A 27,300-nucleotide genomic window follows, 5' to 3' on the forward strand; every position below is an offset into this window, starting at 1 on the left:
TCTCCTCGGCGTGGAAAATACTGAGCCGAGGAGAGATGACATCATTTCCTCTGCCTCTGTGTACTATGCAGAGGCAGGGAAATGATCCCATTGGCTGGGAGCGATCGGGAGGGGGGGGGCCATGAATGGATGGCCTCCCCCTCACCTCCGATCGCCGGGGGACAAATGCCGACCACCTCGGGCACCGGGGGGGTCCAATCCAATCGGACCCCCCGCCCGCGGGAGGCAGATCACGTACAGGTACATGATTCTGCCTGCCCGTGCCATTCTGCCGACGTACATCGTCGTGAGGCGGTCAGCAAGTGGTTAATAAATGAGAAGAAGCTCTCCTGACTTCCCTCATCCAATCATGTGCAAGCAAAAATGTTGTTTTTTTATATTCCTTGCAGATGATTGGGTACTCTTTGCAAAGTGAAGCCTTACCTCATTTACTAGGCTCTGAAGCAGAGGGCAACTGCAAACTGCAACTGCCAAGTGCACAGTCTATTTGCCTTTAGTAAATCAACCCCATAATTTCCAAAAGGAATATTTAATCGACCAATGAATGCACTCAACCATTCACAGGGCCCTGATGAAGAGGCATTTCCGCGAAATGTGTGAGATAGATATTAGAGGTTGGAGAAAATGATGTGAGAAGCTTGTCTTTATATCAGTTTTGTGAGTACAGTATAATATTTATTTTAACCAATTAAAGATTTTTGAGGCTCTTAAACTATGCCAGTGCACTCTCTATTTCATATACTGGAATTGCCAGGAGTTTCAATATTCTGTGGATGTAACCTTCAATTTAAGGTATCAACCATTGAAGTTCATACTGCGGCAATGAGCCTTTCATTCACTGTTTATGCAAATATATGACGTTTGCACGTTTTTGCGGTCATTGTTTTTAATGCTTTGCACAGGGTGGGCAATTAGGTGGAACTAGGGTACTGGATACAAATATCATACAATTTTTGAGGATCTTCCATTATGCCGGTCTGGAGAGATCTGCAAGGAAGTGGATGTTTTTTTTCTACTGCATTATGTTGAAGAAACTATGCACTCTGTGCTAATAATTAGAATTTTGACAGGCATACAGTAGTCTTATAGATTCCATCACTGTTGAGAGTTGATATTAGTTTATTTATTTTGTGTATCTATCTAGTAATAAGCGCTCAACCTACATTTTTCTCTTTCAGAGCCTTGTATCTTAACCTGGTTGGACTGTGGGTGATTTTGGTTTGCGCTGTGTTCTCTGGATTGATCATGTATGCACACTTCCAAGGTTGTGATCCTTGGACTGCAGGATTTATAAGCGCTCCTGACCAGGTGCATGATCAGCAAAAATTTAGCACAGTAGAAGTTATGTTGTTTCTCCTTTTAAAACACTGATATTTTCCACTGTGCATACTAAAACAATTATTAACCTGACATATGGCCTTTGTACTAAGATATTTTCTACAGTAATATACCTATCTGTAACACACACATGTTGCGGTATATACTGTAGATAGATAGATAGATAGATAGATAGATAGATAGATAGATAGATAGATAGATAGATAGATAGATAGATAGATAGATAGATAGATATAGATATCTATATATATCTATAGATAGATAGATATATAGATATATATCTATATAGATATATATCTATATATATCTATCTATAGATATATATAGATATAGATATATCTATATCTATATATATCTATAGATAGATATATATAGATATATATCTATATATCTATATATACAGTACACCCCTCACATTTTTGTGAATATTTTATTATATCTTTTCATGTGACAACACTGAAGAAATGACACTTTGCTACAATGTAAAGTAGTGAGTGTACAGCTTGTATAACAGTGTAAATTTGCTGTCCCCTTAAAATAACTCAACACACAATCATTAATGTCTAAACCGCTGGCAAGAAAAGTGAGTACACACCTAAGTAAAAATGTCCAAATTGGGCCCAATTAGCCATTTTCCCTCCCCGGTGTCATGTGACTCGTTAGTGTTACAAGGTCTCAGGTGTGAATGGGGAGCAGGTGTGTTAAATTTGGTGTTATCGCTCTCCCTCTCTCATACTGATCACTGGAAGTTCAACATGGCACATCATGGCAAAGAACTCTTTGAGCATCTAAAAAAAAGAATTGTTGCTCTACATAAAGATGGCCTAGGCTATAAGAAGATTGCCAAGACCCTGAAACTGAGCTGCAGCACTGTGACCAAGACCACACAGCGGTTTAACAGGACATGTTCCACATAGAACAGGCCTAGCCATAGTCGACCAAAGAAGTTGAGTGCACATGCTCATCGTCATATCCAGGGGTTGTCTTTGGTAAATAGACATATGAGTGCTGCCAGCATTGCTGCAGAGGCTAAAGGGGTGGGGGGTCAACCTGTCAGTGCTCAGACCATACCCTGCACACTGCATAAAATTGGTCTGCATGGCTGTCTTCCCAGAAGAAAGCCTCTTTTAAAGCTGTTGCACAAAAAAGCCTGCAAACAGTTTGTTAAAGACAAGCAGACTAAAAACATGGAACCATGTCCTGTGGTCTGATGAGACCAAGATAAACTTATTTGGTTCAGATGGTGTCAAGCGTGTGTGGCGGCAACCAGGTGAGGAGTACAAAGACAAGAGTGTCTTGCAGACAGTCAAGCATGGTGGTGGGAGTGTCATGGTCTGGAGCTGCATGAGTGCTGCCGGCACTGGGGAGCTACAGTTGATTGAGGGAACCAAGAATGCCAACATGTACTGTGACATACTGAAGCAGACCATGATCCCCTCCCTTCCGAGACTGGGCGTAGGTCAGTATTCCAACATGATAACGACCCTAAACAAACCTCCAAGATGACCACTGCCTTGCTAAAGAAGCTGAGGGTAAAGGTGATGGACTGGCCAAGCATGTCTCCAGACTTAAACCCTATTGAGCATCTGTGGGGCATCCTCAAATGGAAGGAGGAGGAGCGCAAGATCTCTAACATCCACTAGCTCCATAATGTCAAAATATTGACACTTTGGGCCCAATTTAGACATTTTCACTTGGGGGTGTACTCACTTTTGTTGCCAGTGGTTTTGACATTAATGACTGTGTGTTGAATTATTTTGAGGGGACAGCAAATTTACAATGTTATACAAGCTGTACACTCATTACTTTACATTGTAGCAAAGTGTCATTTCTTCATTGTTGTCACATGAAAATATATAATAAAATATTTACAAAAATGTGAGGGATGTACTCACTTTTGGGAGATACTGTATATCATATTATTAATATTTTATATAGTTAGGACAAGTGTCTAATCAGAGTTTCTGTTTTGCAGATGATGCCCTACTTTGTTATGAACTTATTTGAAAAAATGCCTGGACTGCCGGGTCTCTTTGTGGCATGTGCTTTTAGTGGTACATTGAGGTAACCATTTGGTGTTTTAAAAATTATTAGTATATCTGTTAATTAAAGAAAAGGTGTAGCAGAGCACATCTTATGTTTGGAATACCTATTTGGGCTGATATGCCAAAAAGACTTGAGAATCTTTTCACAATACATTTTGTGAAAAGTTAGTGACTATTCTCTCCAATTATCCAATCATGTGCAGATAAAATAAATAAACAGAAATTGCTTTTCACGTGACTGGATAATTGATGCGAATATTCAAATAAATTTATTGTATAAAGATTCTCAACCCCTTTAGTAAATCAGCCGCAATATAAGTGGTGATCACTGATCAGACCAGGATTTGTGAAAAGGACAGGAGCCTAGCAAATGTAATTTGCATAGCCACTCAGTCTGCTGCTTGTTTCTCTATCTTCATCTTATTTTATTAGAAGGAACCTGATAAAATATGTAAAAAATAATAAAAAGATCCTCGTGATGCTCCCACTACACCTCACACGTAAAAATCTATTTGTCAAAATATGCACAGAGGAGCATCTAACACTATAATGTGTAGTCACATTACATAAATGCAAACCAAAATATCAATTAGTAAAGCGCTCCAACTTACAATATGGAAAAAAAACACAAATTTGGTTGCTAGTGGAAACAAAGAATAAATGCTTTCAGAATTCTTAAAGTGCATCAATCCATGTGTAAACAAAATAAATACATATCTTCAATTGTGTCAGTTCGTATAACAAAGTGTCTTTGAACCAAAGTGCAAAAACAAGTGTCCGTTAAAGAACTCTGACACCATTCACAATTCAATGGCATCCAGTTATTAGTACATTACTGTGCATATGATGATATCCTGCCAAAAAATAAATAAAATATTCCACCTTCTATTGACCCAGCCTTAACCACCACGTGAGCTAATGGGTGTACTTTCACCCAGGGCTGTTGTTAGAAACCACAGGGCCCCATACAGACAACCTGACATAGGGCCCCATATAAACAACCTAGCATGGGGCCCTATACAGCCAATGCTTCAGTTATGTACTGATCTCTCATTGTGTTCATTCAGGAAAGGAAGGGGCTGATAAATATTTCATATGGTTCCAGTAATTGCCCCCCACATTGATCACCCTCCCTGCCCACATCTGATTTACCCTGCTGGCCTGGGCCCCATACAGAAGGACTGGTGGTACCTCCTTATCTAATGCCCTGCTCCCATCTTCATATGCCAGAGCCAGTCTCTATGCTATTCATGGATTCACGGTGTTCTGCCCAGTACATGCGGCATTTGAAAGAGGTCTACATGTCTTCTCTCTGGGAAGATTGCTCGCCCTTCAAGCAAATTTTGAGGCCATGATGCAATCTCACTTACAGCAGTAAGCGGTGTAGGTAAAAACAGGTTTCCATATGTAGCACCCTCTACCATAGGTAGGTGCTAGCATAGGATTTTTTGCTAGGGAACTGTCAGCACAGGTAAATTTAGGCAGGCCTATGCTGCAAGCTAGGCCTGTTTGTTTTGATCTAGGGGCAGGGAGTGGTTAGTGTAGCAGTGGGTGTGACCACCTGTACTTTAGTTCTGAGGCGCCTCCCCTGCTTCCAGTGAGAATGTTCTGGAAGAGGGGCAGGGCCTGGAACTGGAGTGGCAGGCAGCTCATGTGAGGAGGCCTGACCAATTCCCAACTGGAATTGGCAGGGGGCAGGCCTCCCATATAAGCTGAGGTAACAGGCCACTGGGAGGAGTTGTCGGCCGTTTGAAGTGGAGAATGGAGTACTAGACAGCAGCAGGAGGGGGGGGGGGAGACCGCAGGAGGAGGCCCGGGAGAGCTGTGTGGGAACTTCACCTTTACACGGTCATTGGTGAAGTCTTCATCATTACACGGTCATTGATGAGGAATTCCTGGAGCAGAGGGGCAGAAGAAGCTGTCGGAACGTATGGTCTGGTTAAGTTCTTCACCATGGACTCAGGGCAGAGAAAGGTCGGTGAGTGTACCACAGTAGAGGGCTGGATGTGGAGACATGCCAGGAAGTCTGTGAGGGAACTTCACCTTTACACGGTCATTGGTGAAGTCCTCATCATTACACAGTCATTGATGAGGAGTCCTGGATCAGAGGAGAGACTGTGGGGAATAGTGTCAAATCGATGTGGCCCGATGGCGCAGGATTTTCAAGCTGGGCTAGCTGGGAACAGTAGTCCACTGTTCAGCACATGCTATTAAACTACTAGGCCTCCAGGGAGAGGTACTGCAGACCTCTGGCCTAGTAGCAGCAACTAAACAGAGTCAGCATTAGAGTCTATTCAGAGTGGGATCTTTTGCATATAGAAGAAGATGTGACAAGAAATGAATGTGCTACATTATAAGTTTGTGCAGGAGGGAAGGATTCTTGGGAACTTCACCCTTACACGGACATAGGTCAAGTCCTCTTCTTTACACGGTCATTGATGAGGAGTTCCTGGGAGCAATAGTCTGCAGCAGTTATGCAGCGGAGGAGCAATAATCTGCATGGTAATGCAGGGAAAAGAATATATATATTATACATGTGCATCATTTCTCCAAGGCTCAACCAATGTTTTAATCTACAAATATGATGGCAAAGTCATCTGCACCAATGGGCATCCCATATAGCCCTTTCCCCAACCAAGTTATACCCCCCAATAAACAAAAACAAAGCAAATGACTGTTCATTGTCTCTGAGGTGATATATGAAGATCTGGCAGCGGGGTGATTTGGTGGATGTTAGTAACTAGTGGCAACACACCGCTACACATAATTAATAGTGTTTTGGTTTGTTTATTAAATACATAGAAGGAAACCATATCCAGTCTTTTACTTAAAAGTGAAGACAACTAATCCTTCAGAGACTTTGGATTGATGGCTCTTGATTATTTCCAAGGACATTGTTAACCCCCCTGGCGGTATTCCCAAGTCTGGCTCGGGGTGGAATTTCAGAACCAAAAGAGGTAACCCCGAGCCAGACTCGGGATCGCATTGCAGGATCCAGGAAGAGCTTACTTACCTTGACCCCTGGATCCTGCGATGCCTCCCCGCAGTGTGAGCGGCTCGTCCTCCGATCGATTCATCACGGAGCCGAGCTCCGTTCCCTGCGAGCGTTGCGACGCATGGGGACGGAGAACGGCGCCAAATTCAAAAAGTGAAACACACACAATACATACAGTACACTGTAATCTTACAGATTACATTACTGTATGAAATTATTTCACATCCCTTTTGTCCCTAGTGGTTTCTCCAGTGCCCTGCATGCAGTTTTATATGATAAAAACTGTTCTTTCTGCCTGGAAACTGGAGATTGTCCATAGCAACCAAAAATGTCCCTTTACATCAAAAGTGGTTTTAAACCAGCTAGAAAACAGCGATAATAAATTAGAATCAGTTGCAGAATTGAGCGATAGTGATTTGTGGGGAGATCCGTCATCAAACACTGAAAGTAACGACAGCGACAATTCTGCAACTGAGCAAATTTCAGTGGTTTTGATTTGATTACATTATTAAAAAAATTTTATTATTCTATTATTATTTGGTATAATTATTTATAGTTATTTATTATATTATGATTTATGATTTCGTGTTTCAAACTTTATCATACCCGGGATGTCTACTAGACTCTGGTTTGGACAGATTTAAGTGAGTTATTCCTAAGAATTACAGGCCTACAATATAAAACGCCAAATTTCCATGCAAAATAATTGTACCGCTTTCAGCATCAAAAATATGAAATAATCATACCGCCAGGGAGGTTAATATAATGTGGTAGTTGGTGTTATGTGCCTATTGAGTCCACTTTACATACTTATGAGAAGAAAATATTTTGAGAAAAGACTGCACTACTGCTGTCCATAAGTTAGAATACAATCTGAACTCTTGCAATAGTGGTATATACTGATATATTTGAAAAGGGTGTTCATTGTCAGTAGTTAGGTGGCTTTATGATGATTTAACTTGGCCGAGATTTTATTGCTTGATTTTAAGCTTTTTGACTAATAAAGTATATTTTTATTTATTACCTCATACTCATTCTGGTTTGTTGCATTAAGACTAATGACAAATCATTTATCTATAGAGGTTGTAGTCATAGCCAGGATACTTTTACTGAAGTATTTATTGCAGTGTTGTTCTGTTGATTCCCTCTTGCTCATGGAGGAATTATCTTAGATCAAGCTGAGCCTTGAGGATACTTTTTTGTTCGATTTTGTAATCCAGTCAGAAAACACGTTGCCCACAACACCAGTCATCACTAGCCTAAACAGGTGGTAAAATTCTAAATGTGGTTGCCATGGAGGACAAACAAGTGCTAATTAGTAATCAGACATTGGGGTTGATTTTCTAAAGACAAAACGACTGCGCACTTTGCAGGTGTAGTTGCACTCTGTAAGTGCAGTTGCTCCAGAGCTTTGTAAATGAGAAGCTCCGCTGACTTCCATCATCCAATCATGTGCAAGCTAAAATGCTGTTATTTTATTTTCCATGCATATGCATACCTCCCAACTTTTTGAGATGGGAATGAGGGACACCTATCAGCAAAAGTATGCAGGCCTATGACACACCCCTTGCCACGCCCCCTTAAAGGGGAATTGTACAAAAAAACAAGATAAACCCACAAGTGCTTTTTTTTACCACTACTATTCCTTTATATTGGCTTTTGGAATTTACAAATGCAGCAATTTAGAAATCAGATGAACGGCTTAATGAGGGGCAAATGAGGAGGAATGAGGGACAGAGGGACATTGCTCCAAATCAGGGGCAGTCCCTCGAAATCAGGGACAGTTGGGAGCTATGCATATGATTTGGTATTCTTTGTAAACTCAAGCTGTACCTAATTTACTAAGCTCTGGAGCATCTGCATTTGCAGAGTGCAATTACACTTGCAAAGTGCACAGTCTATTTGCCTTTAGTAAATCAACCCCATTGGATTATTATCCGCTATGTCCTGTGAAAGTGTATGTATTGCCCCCTTTTTTTTATTATGAATAGAATAGGCAAACGTTTAAAACCTGTCAATTTATTTGTTGTCTATGTACTTTTTGTAAAGAATTCCCTTCACTTCCTGTCTAGAGACACAACAGGAAATCTGTACAAAAATGAGGAATTGTTTGGATTTGGTCCAAATGAACTGTTTAAAGTTCAGTCAAATCTGGAGTTAAGCTTTGAATTACAATGGTCACCAAGACAAATAGAGAGGGTGAATATACTTAGCAGGGATAAAGACTAAAAAAACTTAAACAGGAAGTAAACCATGGTGGGTTTTACTTCCTCTTTTGTTCCCTGCAAACCCTGCAACTTAAAAGCATAATTGGCTAGTATGCAATGCATACTAGCCCATTATGTGACACTTATCTTCAAACGAAGCCTGCGCTGTCCCCTGTGCAGGCCGCGTCCATCTTCACCCCTCTTCCTTCCGGGGGGGGACTCTGTGACTGGCCGGAGCCGCGTGACGACACTCATGCACATGTGCGTGGGAGCCGTCAGTCACGACACACGCTGGGGAAGAAACGGCATGGTGGTCCGTTTCTTCACAGCTCATGCACCGATGACGACATTGGTGCACTACAAGTGAAATATCTCCTGAACGGCGCACTACCTAGGCTTACCTATAGGTTGAAGTCAAACAAAACAGTTTACAACCAATTCAACTGAGGATCTAATCCTTCCTGACTGTATTCAAACCAGAAAAGTTGTGGGTATCTATGCATACATATATGTGTATATTTCTGTCTGAATTTGAACATTTTGTTTTAATTGCAGCACAGTAGCTGCAAGCATCAATGCTCTTGCTACCGTCACCTATGAAGACATTGTTAAGAACATCTTCAAGAACATTTCTGACAGGAAAGGTACCTGGATTAGCAAAGGCTTGTGTGAGTATTATATCTTTTGACTTAAAGGAAATCAATTAAATAATTGTTGTTTTAAAGGAAATGTAATTGTACATTAAATATATTTATTTATGTATTCATTTATATATTTATTATGGTCAGGGCTAAAAAGTGCATTAGTAATAGCATTTACGCCTCGGAGGAACCGCTTGGTATATTGGGTTCTCTGTTCTCATGTAAACATTCTGGGAACAGCTTTGTCCCCTCTAACATACCTGCAGGGTTGCTGCAAATACCTAGATAAGCAAATGTATCAGTATCCTGCACACAACTATGAGAAGGTATCAGGAAATAAACAGCAGGCTGCTTGACTGCAAATAAAGTATGTATATTGTCCCAAGGTAAGGGTAAATAACAATGCATGAATGAATTAGTCAGTAGAGAAAACACTTTTTTCACTCTCAGTAAGTTAACCACCAAGAGCATTGGGGGTTATTTACTAAAGGCAAATCCACTTTGCACTACAAGTGCAAAGTGCACTTGAAATTGCACTGAAACTGCACTTGGAAGTGCAGTCGCTGTAGATCCGAGGGGGAAATGCAAGGAAAAGAAAAAACAGCATTTTAGCTTGCACATGATTGGATAATAACATCAGCAGAGCTTCCCCTCATTTCAGATCTACCCCTCAGATTTACAGCGACTGCACTTTCAAGTGCACTTTGCACTTGTAGTTTGCACTTGTAGTGCAAAATGGATTTGCCTTTCGTAAATAACCCCCATTGCTGAAGCAACACTATCTTAAAGTGGAAGTTTAGGCAAAAACTAACAAACACTAATCCTACTCTATATGGCACACTCTAATGCTGCGTATATTCCGACAACAAAATCCATGTTTTTTTTCTGACGGATGTTGGCTACATGTACGACGAGCCGAGAAAAATGAAGTTCAATAGCCAGTGCGGCTCTTCTGCTTGATTCCAAACATGTGTGGAACTTTGTGCGTTGGAATTGTGTACACACGATCGGAATTTATGACAACGGATTTTGTTGTCGGAAAATTTGAGATCCAGATCTCAAATTTTATTTGTCAGAAATTCCGACGAAAAATGTCCGATGGAGCCTACATACGGTCGGGAAATGTTCAATGGGAGCTTGTTGTTGGAAATTCCGACGAAAAATGTCCGATGGAGCCTACATACGGTCGGAATTTCCGACAACAAGCTCCCATTGAACATTTCCCGTCGGAAAATTCGACCGTGTGTACGCGGCATAAGACTAATCTATCTAGCCATGTAAAACAAAAATCGCTGTATTTACCTGTTCTGAAGGTGCTCTGGTCCTGTCCCGCGCTGAGCTGCCAGCGGCGGCTTTACAGTGTAGGCATGTGCAGAAGAGGCAGCCAACAATGGAAGCCCCATGTTGGTTCTCTCCTGCACACAGCATCCGCCAATGGAGACCGGATCGGTATCAGAACAGGTAAGTACAGCGATTTTTTGCTTTATATGGCTAGATAAATTAGTCTTAGAATGTGGCATAGAGTAGGATTAGAGTTAGTTTTTGACTAAACTTACACTTTAACAATTATACCACAAGAGCATAAGTCTGACAAAGAACAATATTAGCAGTGAACAGTATCAATAAAGATCAACAACAGCACAGTAGCTCATCTGCAGTCAGTAGCCTGTAAAGTCTGAGTGCACTCTGTATTTCTATACTGTAAATAAGCTATGGGGGGAAGAATGGGGGTTACCTTTGTCTTTGAGCAACTAAATATGTGGCCCCTGTGAAGCAGTCAGCAGGTGGTTTGCTCCTGATATTCAGCCTTCAACCAGCTATCGATAGGACCCAGTTTTTAAGGTGGTGTACATACAGTAAATGCTGTCTCTTTAAAGCTCTGCATGCAGTGGTTTGATGCTACTAAGTAGATGGCCAGTCTCTCCTTCTCTGCTAGCAGCGGTATTTAAACACAGCAAGCGGCCACTTACCAGTCTCAGGCACACAGATAATCTGGATACTTGGCTGTCAGTGATTCTTATGGCTCTCCATTCAGGGCAAATCGCCCTCTTTGCGTGGCCATAATGTGCAATAAAACACTTGCTTCAATGTGTCTGAGTCTGAAAGTGAACCCGTGCCAGGGCTTTAGACATTTTAATATTGTTATATTCCTAATAAATGGTACACTAACTTTACAACAAGCTATCACTGACATCTGTAGCTGCAGGTACTGTGGAGTAATTCATCCTCAAATTTCACGCTATGGTTAAAAGTAAATGTGAAACGAAAAGAACTGCAGCTGCTGTACACAAGGTGCTATTCACTTGAAATCATATGACATAAATTAATACAGCGCTTGTGTAGCAATAACTCACGGTGGAGCTGCTGGTTTAAGCGGGCCTGTCCTCTTTGCTCTACACCCTTCTTAAATTGTTCACTCCCCTTGACACAACTGTAGTGCAGTGTTGTAACAATATGAACATTAACTTCAACCCACAATTTACACTTACAATTATGGTTACCTCTGCCTGGGTGCTGGTAACTCCACCTGTAGGAGAAATGACAACACTGCACACAAACTTCAATAATGACCAAAAATAACTTCTTTCTTTGAGTAAGTAATATATTTATATAAAGAGTTATTTCAATTAATATACTATCACACCAACATAGTGTGATAGTATAAGGAATGATAATGACAGTCAATAACAATCACAGAAATATATATATATATATATATATATATATATATATATATATATATATATATATATATATATAGTGGTATAAGCCTATACCCGGGAGCTCCCCCTGCTCTAGACCTTAAAGTCACTATACTAGAAATGCAGGGCCCTGCAATGAAAGAGGTAGTCCAGACGTCTTCAGTCTTCGCTAGCTCTTATGATTGTAATCCGCAAAGGGTTCCTCCTGGGGGTTTCGCAGTGTAGTATAACACACTAAACAATTGTAATCCAAATGAATGACTAGGTGTCCCTTTATGAAGAAACAAACATCTAACATCCGCTTTTGAACAGTGAAGTCTATTCGGATGTAGTGCTCTCAGACTTAACTCATTCCGTGGGACTATCAGTCCCAGCAACACTCTGTAGAGTTCTAAAGATGTGTGTGTAATACTCAATTAAACTTCTGGGTGTCAACCCTCTCACCACACCAAATCCAGGCAGGTGGATGTCTCCGGTTCAGCAGTTCTCAGTTCCGTATAGAGGGACCACCACGCCGTCACACTGTTCCGTCCACAAACGACCGGGAGTCCTCGGTTAACTCCCCACGGGTCCTCCGGAACAATCACGTCTCTTGTCCAGCTCACTGCGATGCGATGGCAGGATACTGCAGCTGCTCCGCTCCTCCGCAAGGTAGGCCGCAACCCTGTGGGACACACACACCCACAGAGTCCTGCTGGCAGGCCACGCGTCCCAGGAACAAGAGAGCTAAGATGGCCGCTGCTTACTCTTTTATCTCCTCCCACAATGCAGTTCAGTTCTGACTTTGTCCAGGAGCATTGTGGGTGGGTCAGAGCTACAGTTCCGAAGTAAACAATGAATCACTTCCATGTCACTGAGGCCTGAGACGTAAACTTAATGGACTATATCAATTGTCCACAAGATGGCACTAACACAACTATTGTACTGAATAATATACATAAAGCTAGAAACAACACTTGCAACTGTGCAGAAAATGCAAATAGCATCAAAACTAAAGTGCAAAAAACATCCAATATAAACTTATATTGCAAATAATGTCCCAAAATAATAAAGTGCTCTTGTGCTCCAATCTTCTTATAAGTACTGATGTGCTCCAAAAAACTCACTCCGTGATGTGACACACACCCCTCCTGTGTCCCTACTCACCAGAAGTAATGGACCCCCAGCTTTTCTGTCTGGGGGTCAGATAGGCTTAGATGTGGTAGGGAATGGTGGATCACACAGGTCCGGTATGGACCCAACGTTGTTCTCAAAAATTTGGGATGCTCACCAAAACCAGAATGAAAGAGGGAACCAAAAGTGAAGTACTGTAAGGCTGATGGTTATTGCGCTTAAAAATGGAATTGTACTTGCAGGACAACAGTAAAAAACAGGCATGTAGAAAGCAAGGATTCTTTCAGGGAATGCCGCAGCCAGCGTGTGTTCCACAGCAACCGGAAGTGACTCGAAACCAGAAATTACATCAAATTGTCATCATTTCTGTTTTCTAGTCCTAACGACATCACTTCCGGTTGCTGTGGAACGCACGCTGGCTGCGGCGTTCCCGGAAAGAATCCTTGATTTCTACTTGCCTGGTTTTTAATTTTACTTGGCCTTCATTTATACAAGAAAAATAGATAAATAACTGCGCATCAAAATTAAATAATGTTAACCATCTAAGCTGCAGAGTCCTATATGTGACACAAACACACAGAAATCAAGTGAGAAAAATATTGACTCGCGCTCAAAGCAAAAAACTAACATCTGTATGACTGGAAAAAGAGTACTCAGCCGATAATAAGTAAATATTGTGAAAACATATGATAAATGTGACAAGCTTGATATTAGATTGAAAAATTGATCCCACTTCCCCTAAAAGGAATATATTCAATAGCAAATCAAATTCGTACATAAACCATAAGGGATAGCGGTGTATATAAAGGGTAATGTCTTAATTTGAAGAATAATATGAAAAAAAGGGGGGAGGGGAAAGTCCATATACAAAAAACACCCTGCAAGTGCTGTGGTAATGCAAAAAAAAGGGTCCAATTAAAATGAAATCCCAGACGTGTGGGTCCACCACCGTAAATGAAGTGACTGGCCGCTTACCGGAACCCCATGACCCCCCGTTACAGAGGGTCTAAATGGGCATTGTAGTCATGCTGCTCGGATAACTCTGGAACTGGAATGATGACCGGATTGGAACCTCTCAAACTGTATTGGGGCTGTATAGCGAATGGATCTGTCTCCATGTGTTCATCTCTCAGATGAACACATGGAGACAGATCCATTCGCTATACAGGCCCAATACAGTTTGAGAGGTTCCAATCCGGTCATCATTCCAGTTCCAGAGTTATCCGAGCAGCATGACTACAATTTAGACCCTCTGTAACGGGGGGGTCATGGGGTTCCGGTAAGCGGCCAGTCACTTCATTTACGGTGGTGGACCCACACGTCTGGGATTTCATTTTAATTGGACCCTTTTTTTTGCATTACCACAGCACTTGCAGGGTGTTTTTTGTATATGGACTTTCCCCTCCCCCTTTTTTTTCATATTATTCTTCAAATTAAGACATTACCCTTTATATACACCGCTATCCCTTATGGTTTATGTACGAATTTGATTTGCTATTGAATATATTCCTTTTAGGGGAAGTGGGATCAATTTTTCAATCTAATATCAAGCTTGTCACATTTATCATATGTTTTCACAATATTTACTTATTATCGGCTGAGTACTCTTTTTCCAGTCATACAGATGTTAGTTTTTTGCTTTGAGCGCGAGTCAATATTTTTCTTCATTTATACAGTAAAGAGCAAGGCAAGATTATTTATATTATTTAATTAACTATATTGATTTATTTACACAATGTTTTTTAGAACGATTTTACAACTGGGTTCCTATTGTATTAACCACTTGCCGACCACATAACATAGTTATTTGGTTGCAGAGCCTTTCCTGCACTGGATCACGTACCTAATACGTGATCCAGCACTTCCAGGTAGGGGGCGCACGCTGTGATTAGTCACAGTGCAAGGCGATCAGCGGGTGCCGGCCAATGCATGATCAATATTGTTTTGTTTTTTTCAAATTTGTCTGTGTTTTTTTGTTTATAGCTCAAAAAATAAAAAACCTATTTGTAATCAAATACCACCAAAAGAAAACCTCTATTTGTGGGGGAAAAAAATTATATACATTTCACTTAAGTACAGCGTTGAATGGCTGCTCAAATGTCAGTTAAAGTAACGCAGTGCCATTTAGCAAAAATGGCCTGTCATGAAGGGGGGGGGGTAAATCTTCCAGAGAACAAGTGAGCAAGTAAGGCCTCATTCTCATGAGGCATACTACAGCATATGCCTGTGTGAAGACCATGTTTTCATGCCTGTGCAGGCATCCCCATTGATGTCAACTGGACACAGCTGCTGCAAGGACACATTTGCTGCTCCCAATTTGACATCCATGTGGGTGCGGGTTCATGGCTCTGAGATGCTTCAAATTATATAATTTAAAAATATATAAACAATGTACCCGTATTTATCGGCGTATAGCACGCATAGGCGTATAACACGCACATTCATTTTAAGAGGGAAGTTTCAGGAAAAAAACTTACATTTTATATAAGGAACTTTGAAGCAAAATAAGGGTCAATGCCAATCTGCAGCCTCACAAGTGCCATCAATGCAGCCTCATCAGTCCACATCAATGCAGCCTCACCATTTCCATGAATACAGCAGCCTCACCATTGCCATCAATGCAGCAGCCTCACCATTACCTTCAATGCAGCCTGATCAATGTCCATCTGCAGCCTAGAGGGGACAGGGAGGGGGGCAGGACGAGCGCCGACAGATTACATACAGTGAGAATCTAATATGCTAGACAGAACAGTGGTTCAATGGTGGCCCAGGAGACGGGAATTCCTATTACAGAGACCGCCAAGTAAACAGGAGATTCTCACTGTATGTAATCAGAGGGCGCTCATCCCGCCCCCCTCCCTGTCCCCTCCAAGGCAGCTAAAATTGAAGTATCGGAGTATAACACGCACACGCTATTTGCACCCGAGTTTCATAGTGAAAAAGTGAGTGTTATACGCCAATAAATACAGTAATTGTGCAATTGTGTGTCTATACAACAATGTCTTGCCACCTAAGAAAGAATGAGGTTTAGAGAGGGGGAAAGGACAAGCTATCACATGGTCTATGCCAGTGGTTCTCAACCTCAGTCCTCAAGTACCCCCAACAGGCCATGTTTTGGGAACTTCCCTTAGATAAAATAGCTCTTATCAATACCATGTCATTGATATTGATTTAAAGAGAACCACTGGTCTATGCCATGGCTATAAATTGCATAACTTACAATGTTGAAACATAAAAAATACATTTGGAAACAAGGTCAGTCCACCCAAAGATGATACCCAGTTATAGGTAACTGGTGGCAATTGTAACTACCTCTGTGATTTTCAGTGACTCAGAGGGCGAGATCTCTAAACTTAGATCAGTAGTCCTTGGTGCCAACAGCTTAGCCCCAGTATCTTTTGGTACTGAGTTGTCATTGCAGATGTAAAAAATTGGTGCTGCTGCTTCCACCATGTTTAGGTGGAGGGGAACATTTTAAGAGTATTTAGTGTGGCACTTTGCAACCTAAGTTCCTTGAGGAGGTGTTGTAGTTTTAGCTCACATAGCTTTTAATCTGCCACAGCCATTACAAAGACAATTCTCGCTCAGTGTTGGATTTATCATTTATTTTATACTACACAGCATGGAACATGAAAGTTAAGCTTAGAATATGAGAAGCTAGAGCAGCCTTTCTCAACCTTTTAAACACAGAGGATATCTTGAAATACCTTTATGGTCTCAAGGATCAGAAAGGTATAATACATTAGTGTAATGGTCAGGAAGAATGTTCCTTACAGTCATGGTAAGATATACTCCCTTTCAGATAGATAAAAAGATCAATGGTGTCAGTGGAAACTTATCTGAGAGGCAGGAACTGCTCACTTCTCAATGAACCCCTAGCAATCTCTGGAGGAACCCTGGTTGAGAAACCCTGAGCTAGAGAGTGTTCAAAAATAACAACCTTCACCAATAACTGAAATATTGGTTACATCTTGATTTATCCTACTGTAGTAGATGTCATCTTACTCTTTTGCACCTGAAGATATGTCAGGACCTCCAGAAGAAAGAGTTGTAGATGTCCCAGGAGATATTGGAGGCAGCGAGTGTGCCACCCTTCAACCTCCACCTTAAAATACAATATTAGTTTCAGCTCAACAGGTTACAGTGTTGTCCTTATTATAAAATTGATATATTCATTTCTAATACTGCAGGTGTGCTGTTTGGTGCATTGTGTACTGTAATGGCTGTAGTCGCATCATATATGGGTGGTGTTGTGCAGGTAAGTGTGGTTGGCATTTAAAGCTTTAAATACCAAAGTGAAATTGTAATTATTTTTAATTATTTTTCAAAACTGAGCCATGCTAGCCAGGAACTGGAACCCTTGACAACTTGTTTACTAATACGTATAAATCCATATGTCATTACAAAGTAAAATGTGGTCCTGCTTACATCTGTACTATATGGCCATATTATTGAGTGCAGTTGTTTCCAGTTAACATTACCATGTTAATACTATGGCATGCAAAGAGAGTTAAGACAATTATGCAAGTCCAAACTCTTGTATCAAAATTTTGGGGATAACCCTTTTTTGTTCCAGCATGACTGTGCCCCTGGACAAAAAGTAAAGTCCAAGGCTTGATGGGCTTATTTGGTTTAATGTTGAAGGACCCAAGTGATTTGCAGAGCCCTGACCTCAACCCTATTGAATACCTTTGGGATTAAAAGGAATGCTAAGGCAAAGTCTTCTCATCCAACATCAGTGCCTGACCTCACAAATGGTATTTAGGCTAAAGGGGCACAAATTCCCACAGACACAATCCAAGAGCTTGTGGAATACCTTTCAAAAGAATGGAGGCTGTTTCAGCCTCAAAAGGGGAGGGGTAACTCCACTTGTCGACCAGCAACGTACCCATACGTTGCTAGACTTCAAGCAGTCATATCGGGATGATGCCTGCAGTTGCAGGCATTATCCCAGTACAGTTTTTTAGAGCTGACGGTCAGCTCTCTTGTAAAAGCAATCCTAGTGGCTAATTAGCAGCTGGATTGCTTTTACAACCAGCAGATTCATCGGGCTGTTTTTTGCATTAAAAATAAAAAAAAGTATATTTTGTCCCAAAAAAATGCATTTGAAAAACCACTGCGCAAATACCATGTGACATAAAAAATTGCAACACCCACCAATTTATTCTTCAGAACCTCTGCTTTTTTTAAGAAAAAAAAACCCTGGGCCGCGCACCCTGGATCAAAAATACCAAATAAATAAAGAGCAAATTAATAAATTAAATAATACATTAAATAATAGTGAGAAAGTGAGATAGATAGATAGATAGATAGATAGATAGATAGATAGATAGATAGATAGATAGATAGATAGATAGATAGATAGATAGATAGATAGATAGAGCAGCCCGTAGTGAGACCAAAGGTCTAGTAATGAAACAAGAAACTACTATAAATTCCATACTGCGCTCATGAATCACAACTACGTGCATCAAATAATAAAGTCCACAAACCACCACCAAATTCTTCAATTCAAGTGAAAAGTGGAGTATTCTTAATTGCTGTGAGGAATAAGTGCCATCTTCCACTGATAATTAGGCAAACATCCTACTCACCAGATCACCGTGACACCCATTACAGGTAGTGAAATGAGCATGAGTAAATGTGGGGTTGGGTAGTGCGTGACACGTCACTTCTGCCATCTATCTGGAGCGCAGGTGGAATGCAATCGGCGTGCCTGCATGTTTTTACTAAGTTTACTGAACTGTAAGTGCTACATGTTTTTTAGGAACAAATTTGCTACATATTACACTATGAGAAGTATTCAATTCTCCTTTTGATTTATGTTAACACTATCGTTGGTGGACTTACCGTTTGGGGGCCGTATTATACTGGAGGATACATCTTCAGATTTACCCATCCCATGCTCATTTGACTACCTGTAATGGGTGTCATGGTGATCTGGGGAGACGGATGTTTGCCTAATTATCGGTGGAAAATGGCACTTATTCCTCACAGCAATTAAGAATACTCCGCTTTTCACTTGGATTGAAGAATTTGGTTGTGTTTTATGGACTTTATTATTTGATACACATAGTTGTTATTTATGAGCGCAGTATGAAATTTATATATTAGTTTCTTGTTCCAAAAAATAAAAAAATGTTTGTTTTGGGAGTTCTAAGAAACTTTCTAGCAAAAAATACTGATTGTTACATGTAAACAAAAAGTAGCAGAAAAGGTGTGGAGCTAAAGTGGTAATGACAATAGTTTCAAAACAGGAAGTCCAACAAGTTTATGAAGGTGAGATAGTCGATTGTCCACAAACTTTTTGCCATAACTTTTGTATGAGAGAATCAATACTTATATTAAAAATATTTAGCAATGAATGCTCTGAAAGCTAGCTCACCTGAAGCCACAAATTTTTGTTACTGAAATGTTTGTTTTTCCAGGCTGCTCTTAGCATCCACGGTATGTGTGGTGGCCCCATGCTAGGATTGTTCTCTTTGGGGATTTTGTTTCCATGGACCAATTGGAAGGTAGGTTAAATATTATACTAGTTAGAGTATTTGGTCACCTTAATATTTTCTGCTAAACATATGTGCTAAGCAATGAGATAAAAAGTTCCACTGTATTATCTTACAACAAATCACCAGCTGGTGGTCATTAGCACACCAAAGGATACACCTATACAATACATTGACCACCCTAGCAGAGTGTCAGCACATTGACCACCCTAGCAGAGTGTCAGCACATTGACCACCCTAGCAGAGTGTCAGCACATTGATCACCTTAGAAGAGTGTCAATACATTGACAACCCTAGAAGAGTGTCAATACATTGACCACCCTAGAAGAATGTCAATACATTGACCACGCTAGAAGAGTGTCAATACATTGGCCACCCTAGAAGAGTGTCAATACATTTACCACTCTAGAAATGGTAGGTAGAGGTAAAAGGGGATTATAGTGGTGCCAAGGGATAATGATTTAACAATAGATACTAAAATTGACAATATACTTTATTTACATATATCAACAAGTAACATAAACAAGGGATATACGAGCATACAAAAATATAGACAATGCGGTACATAGGATACTCATTGAGAAAGAAAGGGTGAGACAAAATAGGCCTTGGTGTTATAGGCCAGTGATGCAGGTAATCAATTCCTACATGTTTCACCAAGGCATTGGCTTCCTCAGGGAAATGACATAGGCCCCCAAAGGGAACGGAAGCAGGAGAACACACCCCAAATAGAGGTCACAGAGACTGTACCGCATCTATGGCTGTAGGGGGCAGACAGAGACAATTATAGGATAAAATCAAGATGACCACAGGGGCGCCTGATGGGTGTTTTGCAAAAAAGTAGCTTTAGTTGAAGGATCGATTGAAATAAAGATTGTTCCAATGTATGTGGCTAGATGATTTAAGGAAAAACAAAAGACTGACAAACAGCCTCGAAGGGGTGTGGGGATCACAGAAGATTGAATAAAGGTGATGACAATCAGCAACAAGATTCAAAAGCCTAGAGCATACACAGCAACAATGACAGGCACCCCAGAAGTCCAGCTGGACAGTTGACTAAATTAACACTATGTTAATTGACTAAAATATGACTAAAACGAAAACACTTCAGATGACTAAAATACAATTAAAACTAAAATGGCATTTTAGTCAAAAGACTAAAATATGACTAAAGCTAAAATTGCATTTTAGTCAAAAGACTGACTAAAACTAAATTGAAATTTGACATCATAATTAACACTGCAATACCACATAAGAATAAGTATTGGCATCTACAAAGTTGCTGATAGAAAAAATGCTTTTCTTATTTTTTTTCTTAATATTTAATTGGTAATATATTCAGGTAATAAGTGCAATGGCACTACAGCCAATAGAGTTTACAGTTTTTTTTTTATATTTTAAAGTTGCACTTCTGGTTTTCAAAACGCGATATTTTTGTCTGGTTACGAAACTTGGTTTATTTATAAAGCCGTTCAACTGTATATCACAATGGGTAAATCTGTGTCTGTAGTGCACGTTCAAACCTTAAAGCTTAATGTACACGGGACGTTTTTACAAGCTCTCCTGAACGATTTAACTTGACAGATAGTAACCCACGTTTAAAACGTCTGTTTTGCTGCGTTTACATGCCACGTTTAGCCGCGTTTGCATGTACAAGCGTTTGAAAAAAAATTTTTTTTTTTTTTCAAAATAGCCAAAAATGAAAAACGCCTGTAAATGAAAGCGAGTTACCGCGTTTAGCCGAGTTTAGAAGCGTTTGCATCTTGAAATGCCTCTAAACTCAGCTTCTGAACTCATTTTTTTTGCTTTAAAAAAAAGGCCTCTAATCTCAACTGCCTAGAAACAACTATAAACGACTCTGTGTATATGTACTGATAAGATAACATAGAGAAGCAGTTGCAGTCAGAAGCAGTTGAAAAAAAAAGCCCAACTGCTCCTAAACATCCGTTTAGCAGCAGCAGTGTACATGAGGTTTTTAATACCATAAATAACATGTACTGGAGATTTTAGTCGACTAAAATACTCCTAAATCTAAAACAATTCAGATGACTGAAATGCCATTTTAGTCAAAAGACTACGACTAAAACATGTAAAAATTAACACTGAACAACATTGTAATTACAGGGTGCTTCCATGTCTTTTATGTTGACTGTATAACTCCCGCTTGGTATAAAACCTTGAACAATTATCCACCCAAGTGTAGTTTTGTGTACATATTACACCATTAATTTCTTAGCATGATAAAACTTATGAGTCACACTACTGAATTTTGTTGCTTGTTCTTTAAAGGGTTAGTTCACCCAAAACTGATATTTAAGGTTTTGTTTAGGCCTCACTCTGCTGATATGATCCATGTACTTTTATACATGTGTCTAAGAACCTGCTGTGACCAATATGAGGGGTTCCCACAAAATACCTCTGGGTGGACAGATCCTTTAACTCCTACACTACACAGCCATTACAAGTGACAACTTGAATCTTGTAAGAAGGTTATAGGATATTTTAATTTCCAGCAAGGCTAAAACAATTCTGAAGCAGGGATATAAAAAACATGGAATAAAGAAAGAAAAGTGAAATGACTAAACTGTGCTTTATGTACATTTTTTAGGGAGCTCTGGGAGGTGTCCTGACTGGATTTGTTATGTCATTTTGGGTTGCAATTGGAGCATTTATATATCCAGCTCCAGCTATCAAGACCCTGCCACTATTACTGAGGACAGATCAATGCACTCTACTAAACATAACTGCCAATTCCACAATGTCTACACCTTTACTTACCACATTGTCTGCTACTACTGCGCCAGAACGGTGAGATTATCTAATCTGCTATTTTTATAACCTAGATGTTGAATTTAATATTGAACTTAAGGCTTACCTTCAGTCTTGCACACTTGTACAGGTTCCTCTCCTGTACTGAAAATGAATACTCCAAGTTCACTGCAAGCTATAAGCAGATCACAATGTTTATTAACCACTCAACTACCAGCCTGTGATACCCCTCTATTACCAGGCCATTTTTCTGTTTTCAGTACTATAATAGTTTGAATGACAATTATTGTGATGGACCGCCTAGGTGCCTCCGTCAAACGGTGCCTCCTGTCCTCCACACCCTTCCAGCAGACCGGAAGCTAATACTAGGCCCTTCCCCCAAGCATCATACGCAGACAAGATGTTGAGATAAAACCAAAGGAATAACTTTATTGAACTACATGTTTTTATACACTTCAAAAAAAGGGTCAGTCACTACATAAACAATAAAACAAATATTACACATTGGGGTAAATATCCCACAATGGTTATATCCTGTAGGTATGCCTGAGAGGATTAGCAAACAGACAGAAACAATAGGTTACTCAATTAACAATGGAAATTCACACATAGGAGGCACACAATGGAGAAAATGTTGGGGAGAAAGACAGGATAGGCAAACACAGGTACACATTATAACAGTAAACACACAACACCTTAATAAAAAGATTACACATAAAAGCAGGAAACCCCGCCATCAGGTTTTTTGAGCTGACTCTATTTTTAGCCTCTGAAGCAAACGGCAGAGACCGGCGAAATGGGTCAGACACGGGTCTAGCTTATCCACCTCCAATCCAGAACTCTATGCTAGACGACTTGCCTATGGGTTCAGATCTAAGTCACAGGCAGCGAGACCTGATAAGTATACCACCCTAATGGACTTTGGACTTTTGCTTGTGAAGTTTTCCACAAAGAACTGTGTATATATATTCCAATAATTTAATATTGGAACATATGGACAGGCCAGCATAATTTTTTCCTGCTCTTAGCTGGACAACTTTTGCAGTGCGAGGGAGGCTTTCCGGGGTTTTTTTTTATCATAGATGACATTTGCATATAATCCTCACTGGGTCTCTACATACAGAGCCATTTTTAACAAGCCTGGAATCTTTCCTCCTCTGGACCACTGTATCCTTCTTCCACTTGGGCCATCATAGATGCCTTTTTACACCCTGGAATACACAGTTGGAATTTCTAGATCCTGAGCTACAGCACATCCATGGATATCTGGGATATTGTCCTCATACAGTGAGGTGAGTGAGTGAGTTTATACTGCAGTTCCACATCATCCACAACAACCCTGGTCATTCACAAGAGCGTCCCTGGAACTTAAAGCGGACCTTCAGTAATTTTTTCAACTTTCCATCTATTAAATCTTCTGCCCTTGTTGCTTTGACTTTGGATAGTAAAACATTTGTTTCTGCCAGTAAATAGCTTATACAGCCTACTTCCTGTTTCTTGCCTGGTCATCGCCTAGGCTTATGACATCATGCATAGCTCTCGTGAGAGTTTGCCAGGAAGGGAGGGGAGATGAGTCATAAGAGGGCCAATGAAAGCTGCAGGGTTGCAGAGCTGGAGGTGTGCCTCTGTGTGTCTGTGTAAATCCAGGACGTGAACAGGCAGCAGCTTCAGGAGGGAAGCTTCCGAATGGCCAAGATGTTTTTATTACAAATTATGTGAGCAGACTGCAGTTCCTCTTTAATCTCTTAGGTCTACTGGTTGCATGTCCCCCTCCTCCACACTTGGACTCTGAGGTATCAGGGGGGAATAGTTCTTCATATACATCACACCTTCGTTGGGTCAGACTTGATGGTTTCTTGATATGTGAGCTGGATATACAGTCCTTTTAGCATAAGTGTAGTTTGTTTTGTGTGGTACAATTTTAGCATGTACTTTCTCTTTTTTCATAATGTTGTTGAGCGAAATCAGGCTTTTTATCTCAATTTTTTTATTATTTTTCTCACCGATAGCTCCAACCCCGTCACTGGAATACCTTTGGCGTTTATATATATATATATATATATATATATATATATATATACATTTTTTTTTATTTAGTATACAGTATAGGGGTAGTATCTTGAGGATCTGTGTTCTTTTTAGTGTGATTATAATCTCCTGCTTTGAGTCTAGGTGCACTAGATACATTAAATGTACATACAGTCATACACAGAGGAAGTATTAAGTGAAGGGGTTAATGTAATGGTTACATACAGTGCAGGATGGAGGTGAAGGGGTTAATGTTCAGATGTGCAGGATAAGGGAGGTGAGGGGCTAATATTCAGGTCAGCTGATCCATTCATTCTGTCGCTATTGTCAAATACTCAACCTCTCTCCTTCCCATGTTGTAAAGGTAAGAGGATGAATCAACACTGTTAGCAATACAAAACCAATCACAGGGATCACATGGGACCCAACTCCTTGGATTGGGTCACTACACTGTCTCTGTGTACCGAGCCATCTAATGATAGCCTGGTGCTTAGCGGTTACCGGCTGGATCGGCTGCCCAATAACATAGCACAGCTGTCCATCAGTTAAGCCTCATGCACACTGGGCTTAAAAAATACAGCTTTTACAGACATTTGGTGTTTTACTTTTCTGTCTGTAAATGCAATTCTATGTTAGCCTATGTGCCCTTGCACTGCACACATAGGTGCTTACAGGCGTATTAGAAGGCAGAAAAGGAGCGTTTTCGGCAAAAAAGACATGGAATGAACATAAATGAACATAAAACGCTAATGTGTTTATATGTGGTTGTACATTAATGGATTCTAATTTGCACAATACATTTTGGACAATAGAATACTATATACAGTCAGGTCCATAAATATTGGGACATCGACACAATTCTAATCGTTTTGGCTCTATACACCACCACAATGGATTTGAAATGAAACAAACAAAATGTGATTTAACTGCAGACTTTCAGCTTTAATTTGAGGGTGTTTACATCCAAATCAGGTGAACGGTGTAGGAATTACAACAGTTTGTATATGTGCCTCCCACTTTTTAAGGGACCAAAAGTAATGGGACAATTGGCTGCTCAGCTGTTCCATGGCCAGGTGTGTGTTATTCCGTCATTATCCCATGTACAAGGAGCAGATAAAAGGTCCAGAATTCATTTCAAGTGTGCTATTTGCATTTGGAATCTGTTGCTGTCAACTCTCAATATGAGATCCAAAGAGCTGTCACTATCAGTGAAGCAAGCCATCATTAGGCTGAAAAAACAAAACAAACCCATCAGAGAGATAACAAAAACATTAGTTGTGGCCAAATCAACTGTTTGGAACATTTTTAAAAAGAAAGAACGCACTGGTGAGCTCAGCAATACCAAAAGACCCAGAAGACCATGGAAAACAACTGTGGTGGATGACCGACAATTCTTTCCTTGGTGAAGAAAACACCCTTCACAACAGTTGGCCAGATCAAGAACACTTTCCAGGAGGTAGGTGTATGTGTGTCAAAGTCAACAATCAAGAGAAGACTTCACCAGAGTGAATACAGAGGGTTCACCACAAGATATAAACCATTGGTGAGCCTCAAAAACAGGAAGGCCAGATTAGAGTTTGCCAAACAACATCTAAAAAAGTTCTGGAACAACATCCTATGGACAGATGAGACCAAGATCAACCAGAGTGATGGGAAGAGAAGAGTATGGAGAAGGAAAGGAACTGCTCATGATCCAAAGCATACCACCTCATCAGTGAAGTATGGTGGTGGTAGTGTCATGGCATGGGCATGTATGGCTGCCAATGGAACTGGTTCTCTTGTATTTATTAGAAAACAGTAACTTCCGCGCCAGTGGTGTCAATACCAAAAAAAATATAAGTGAATCACATATCAAAAAAACATTCCCAGCAGTGAAAATATAAATTAACAAACTAATAAATATTCAAACTAGTAAATAATTTACAACCTATATAAGCTGCTTCCCCAAGTTTCTTTGAAAAATCAAAAAAATGGAATATTTTAAATAGATAGGGGGCGCTAGAGGTTATCAAAAATAATTAGGTGCATAAAAGAAGCAAACAGCAAACAACAAAGCTTCTCATTGAAGAGTGAAAAAAATATATAAAAATACTAGCAGTAACAATTCACATTTGAGTTACACATTGAAGTGATGACAGTAATAGTGATTATTGTCCCCATAACATAAGTAAATGAAGTGGTATCTTGCAATAGTGTCACAATCTTGCTGTTGTGAGAAAAATTCCGTCACCAGAAGAGAAGGAAAGGGATACACTTTGAGATAATAGATATCTGCTTACCAGATACCAATGACTCCTTTAGTTAAAAAGAGAGTCACTAGCGCTTGCGCAGGATTGTGCCTGCTCACATGGACGGCTGGATATTGGATGGTATTATAGGCATGGATCGTTCCCGTCACATTCGTTCAAGATATGGGTATATAGGAAACAAAAACAGTCTCCATAGGGTAAAACCATTTATTAAAATATAAACAATAAAAATAGCCAAGTGGCCGCTTACATTAGTGGGTGCCTACCCGGCACTGGGGCTGCTCATATGTCAGGGTAACTCTGAAGTTAGAAAAGACCCTTCATATCTCATCCTAGCCGGCGTGCGTTCCAGCCCGCATGGAGGGACAGCCAGAGGATCCGGATGTTGGAAGACAAAAAGGACATGTGACCACGTACCGCTCCGACGTACGTTTCGTTGTGAACGTCTTCAGGGAAGCGTACTAAGGTGCTGGTTTATATTAAGAGGGAAGGGGGCGGGTGATTAGTGAGCGTAACAAAAGGCTTGTGCTCGTAGCAATAAAGTTGGATAACTAGTCAATGCTTAGGAGCGGAGCTCCATCTAGTGGTTGTTAACTATACTGATCCTATTTATTCCAACTAAGACAGATATTCATTACTATCAACGTCTCCTGGAAAATTGTGGTAGTCCACCTACTGGTCAAAAACAAGTAGGTGGATATAACCCAGAT

General features: G+C 40.3%; 1 protein-coding gene across 1 annotated transcript in view; it reads left to right on the plus strand.

Annotated features, from left to right (window-relative positions):
- The window catches only part of SLC5A12 (solute carrier family 5 member 12), a 130,820-nt gene that overhangs the window by 77,255 nt on the left and 26,265 nt on the right, over positions 1–27,300 (plus strand). Inside the window, exons 7-12 of the mRNA XM_073604548.1 lie at positions 1,179–1,308; positions 3,314–3,402; positions 9,141–9,253; positions 17,232–17,299; positions 19,470–19,556; positions 22,153–22,352. Coding sequence (XP_073460649.1) covers positions 1,179–1,308; positions 3,314–3,402; positions 9,141–9,253; positions 17,232–17,299; positions 19,470–19,556; positions 22,153–22,352 — 687 coding nt within the window. The remainder of the gene's footprint in view (positions 1–1,178; positions 1,309–3,313; positions 3,403–9,140; positions 9,254–17,231; positions 17,300–19,469; positions 19,557–22,152; positions 22,353–27,300) is intronic.

Source organism: Aquarana catesbeiana, linkage group LG11 (assembly GCF_042186555.1).
Source record: "Aquarana catesbeiana isolate 2022-GZ linkage group LG11, ASM4218655v1, whole genome shotgun sequence".
NCBI lineage: Eukaryota > Metazoa > Chordata > Amphibia > Anura > Ranidae > Aquarana > Aquarana catesbeiana.